The sequence below is a fragment of the Aphidius gifuensis genome, linkage group LG4 (assembly GCF_014905175.1).
Source record: "Aphidius gifuensis isolate YNYX2018 linkage group LG4, ASM1490517v1, whole genome shotgun sequence".
In the NCBI taxonomy this organism is placed as follows: domain Eukaryota; kingdom Metazoa; phylum Arthropoda; class Insecta; order Hymenoptera; family Braconidae; genus Aphidius; species Aphidius gifuensis.
The window spans coordinates 8,915,435-8,918,893 of NC_057791.1; the positions used below are offsets into that span (position 1 = coordinate 8,915,435).

General features: G+C 32.0%; 1 protein-coding gene across 1 annotated transcript; it reads left to right on the forward strand.

Annotated features, from left to right (window-relative positions):
- The first annotated feature begins 441 nt into the window (after positions 1 to 441).
- Positions 442 to 3,056, forward strand: LOC122854983 (NADH dehydrogenase [ubiquinone] 1 alpha subcomplex subunit 9, mitochondrial). The gene is made up of 7 exons (XM_044156051.1): positions 442 to 701; positions 1,058 to 1,269; positions 1,334 to 1,627; positions 1,900 to 2,066; positions 2,139 to 2,267; positions 2,378 to 2,567; positions 2,639 to 3,056. Exons 1-7 carry the CDS (start codon positions 656 to 658, stop codon positions 2,825 to 2,827), a joined length of 1,227 nt encoding a protein of 408 aa, XP_044011986.1. The 5' UTR covers positions 442 to 655; the 3' UTR covers positions 2,828 to 3,056.
- The last annotated feature ends 403 nt before the right edge of the window (positions 3,057 to 3,459 follow it).

A 3,459-nucleotide genomic window follows, 5' to 3' on the forward strand; every position in this document is an offset into this window, starting at 1 on the left:
CTGCTTTTCCTCGGACATTTTCTATTTATTAAATAAATAATATACATGTCATTTTATTTTTAAAAGATGGAAATGTCCAAGAAAAAGCAGTAGCTAAGGGAAAGATGTAGCTAAGGAATTAATGTTGCTTAAAAAAGAATTTCTTTGGCAACTGTAATTCTTTAGCTCCATCTTTTCCTTAGCTACTATTTTTCCTTGGGATTTTTATTTATTTAAAAAATAAAATGCATGTAATTTTATTTATTAAATAAATTAAAATAATGTATTTTAAAATAATAAACATTTATCGAAATAACCCAGCGGCACGGAATTACTTTATTCGTAGCGCACAGGAGCGCAGCAAATACGCCATGTATAAACCGATGATAAGAATACGGCCATGGTATCTTACACATGTAAGATACCGAGGTATCTTACCTACCCAACACTGTCTAGGTATCTAGTCATCTCGCTTGTTTTGCTGCCCCTGCGTACATATTTTTATGTAATTGTCATATATAATGGACATTCAATGTTACTCGAATCTTATTTAAATTGTGCCAATCAATAGTTAATAAGCTTACCATTAAGATTAATTGTACGAAATTTTAAAAAGTTCAGTTTTAAGCATATTCCGTTGATTGTAGTCAATATATACAAAATATTCGTATACACAATGGCAATTGTTATTCATCGTTCATCCAATAATTTACAACTCGCCCGTAAGTTACATATTTTTTTATTTAAAATTTTTTTCAACTATGTATTAAAAAGAGAACCAACAAACTAATGGCTGAACGGAATGAAGATTTAAATAGTTTACTGAGTCAAATTCTTGAACCAATAATTTCAGCTCAGTTGGCTTAATTTAAATTTTATTTATTACAATTGACGTTAATCTTTTAAAGTAGAAATACAAAATGATAATCACAAATTAGCACAGCTGTGAAGCAGCTCAAAATAAAAGTTGAGTTGAATGGTTGGACTAATGTCCGGGTATATGACAATGTTTATTTTGTATAGCCTCGGAGCCTAATTTTATACTTTCTAATATTCATTACTGTTTATTTTTTGTCAGAGATCCATGTATTGTCATATTTCACATCAAACGCCAACCACCGGTGTCAGTACTCACAAGCACCCCGAGTGATTCAAAATCCTCAGACTACATCATTAAAAAGAGGCTCTGGTGGTCGGAGTTCATTTAATGGTATTGTATGTACAGTTTTTGGAAATACTGGTTTTCTTGGACGATATGTCTGCAATCGGCTGGGGAAAATTGGCACACAGGTTAGCTTGAATAGAAATTTATATCAGCAGTCAATATATAATTATGTTTTTAACTCTTTTTAAGATGATACTACCTTATCGTGGAGAGCATTATGGCTCGATGAAATTAAAATTATGTGGAGACTTAGGACAAGTACTATATCATCCATTCGATTTGCGTGATGAAGAATCAATACTCAAATGCATTAAGTATTCAAACGTCGTTATTAATTTAATTGGACGTGATTGGGAAACCAAAAATTTTACATTCGATGATGTTCATGTTCATGGTGCGAAAACACTTGCCAAGCTATGTCAGCAATCAGGTGTAGAGAGATTTATTCATATGTCTTGTTTAAATGCTAATCCACATCCAGAAGTAAGTTTTTTTGTTTTTATGAACACCATTTCCAATATTCAGCAACAAATCGTCATGTATATAAAAAATCACAATGCATGGTTGTATACAAGACTTACAACAAGCAAATTCCCAACAACATGACTTTTTTTTCGTACTCAAAAAAAGCATCGTATAGTCATGGCACAGTACTTTTGATGCTAGAATATCAATTTCTCACATTATTTCAAAGTTATATACAAGCAATGTTTTTTATAAAGTCCTGCTGGTTATCGTTGGATTATTATTTACAGCCCATTTTGATGAAAGGAGGATCAAAATATTATAAATCCAAATGGGAGGGAGAATTGGCAGTTAGAGAAGCGTTTCCTAATGCAACAATTGTACGACCTGCAATAATTTATGGTCAAGAAGATCGATTTTTCAATATTTATGCCCGAGCATTACGACGACACTTCAGGTAAATTATTGTAATATTCAAAATAGAAATGATTATTTCTTGTATTTATTCATCTGTTTGTAAATTCCCTAGAGGAATCTCACTTTGGAAAAAAGGAGAACTAACTGAGAAACAACCAATTTGGGTTGGCGATGTAGCAGCTGGCATAACTGCTCTTGTAAAAGATCCAAGTACAGCAGGCAAAGATTATCAATTCGTTGGGCAAGTTTTTTTAAAGAACAAAAACAACCATAATTTTTTACAGAGAATTTATTTTTTTAACATTACTTGGGTTTTTTATACTTTCCACTTATATTATTTTTATGTTTTAGACCAAAGCGCTACAAGCTTGGAGATTTAGTCGATTGGATCAATAAATTTATAAGGCGAAACGCTGAAGAATATGGTTATCGTAGAATGGATTTGGACTACACTCCATTATTCAAACTTAAAGTATCCTTCACTGAGTCAATAAGTCCAGGTTATCCATTTGGTAATCTTCATTGGGAAGGGCTTGAAAAGGTATAAAAATTTGTGATTCTCTCACATGAAGCATTTATTCTTTCTTTTTTTTGTTATTTATCCTGGAATAGGAACATACTACTGACACTCTTATCAAAGGCATTCCTACGCTAGAGGATCTCGGAATACAGCCCTGTGAAATGGAATCTAGAATTGCTTGGGAGTTGAGGCCAATGAAAATTGAGGCTCATTACATGGAAGCACTTGGTGAATTTCCGGATCCTGATCCCCCTAAGCCCGTTAAAAATACTACTTTCTAAATGTTGAATCATGAAAATTGAGATAATAACCATCGTTTGTTAATTAAATATGGATCGTAGTCAGAATAAATTTCATTAAAAAATTCAACGCTGTAATCATTTTTGACCTGGACATGGTTTATCAGAGCTGCTATTCTTGGACCAAAGTTGCGCATAACTTTGAGAACCCCGCAAAGCCATGTTCATGCAAATAATAAATATGGGGCCACCTGCCCTGTCTATCAAAATATTTAATAGGTGCTTTTTTTTGGGTGTTTATTTTTTCACTTCAATACGCATGACCATACACATTTGCATATTATGCAAACATGAGGAGAGAACTAGGGCTTCATGCGGTACGAGACGAGACGAGTCTCGGTCTCGCTCGTTCGCACCAGGTCTCTGTCTTGTCTCGCAAGTATCGCTGGGTCTCGCTTTAATACTAATATTTTTTCGTTAAGTAAAATATGAAAGAATGGAAACCAATTGGTTTATTTATATATTATTCAATTAAAAATTCATATAAAATAAAAACAATTAATATTATATTATTTAATATTTTTAAAAAAATATTGAATTATGTATTTTAATTAGGTAATATTTTATATCAATAAAATTGATAAATTAAATCATAAAAAATTATAACACAATTT

Excerpts from the sequence above, each read along its gene's own strand:
- LOC122854983 (XM_044156051.1), top strand. The coding sequence starts at position 656 with ATGGCAATTGTTATTCATCGTTCATCCAATAATTTACAACTCGCCC. Across the intron at positions 1,270-1,333 it reads TGGGGAAAATTGGCACACAG|ATGATACTACCTTATCGTGG; the intron begins GTTAGCTTGAAT and ends ACTCTTTTTAAG. Across the intron at positions 1,628-1,899 it reads ATGCTAATCCACATCCAGAA|CCCATTTTGATGAAAGGAGG; the intron begins GTAAGTTTTTTT and ends TATTATTTACAG.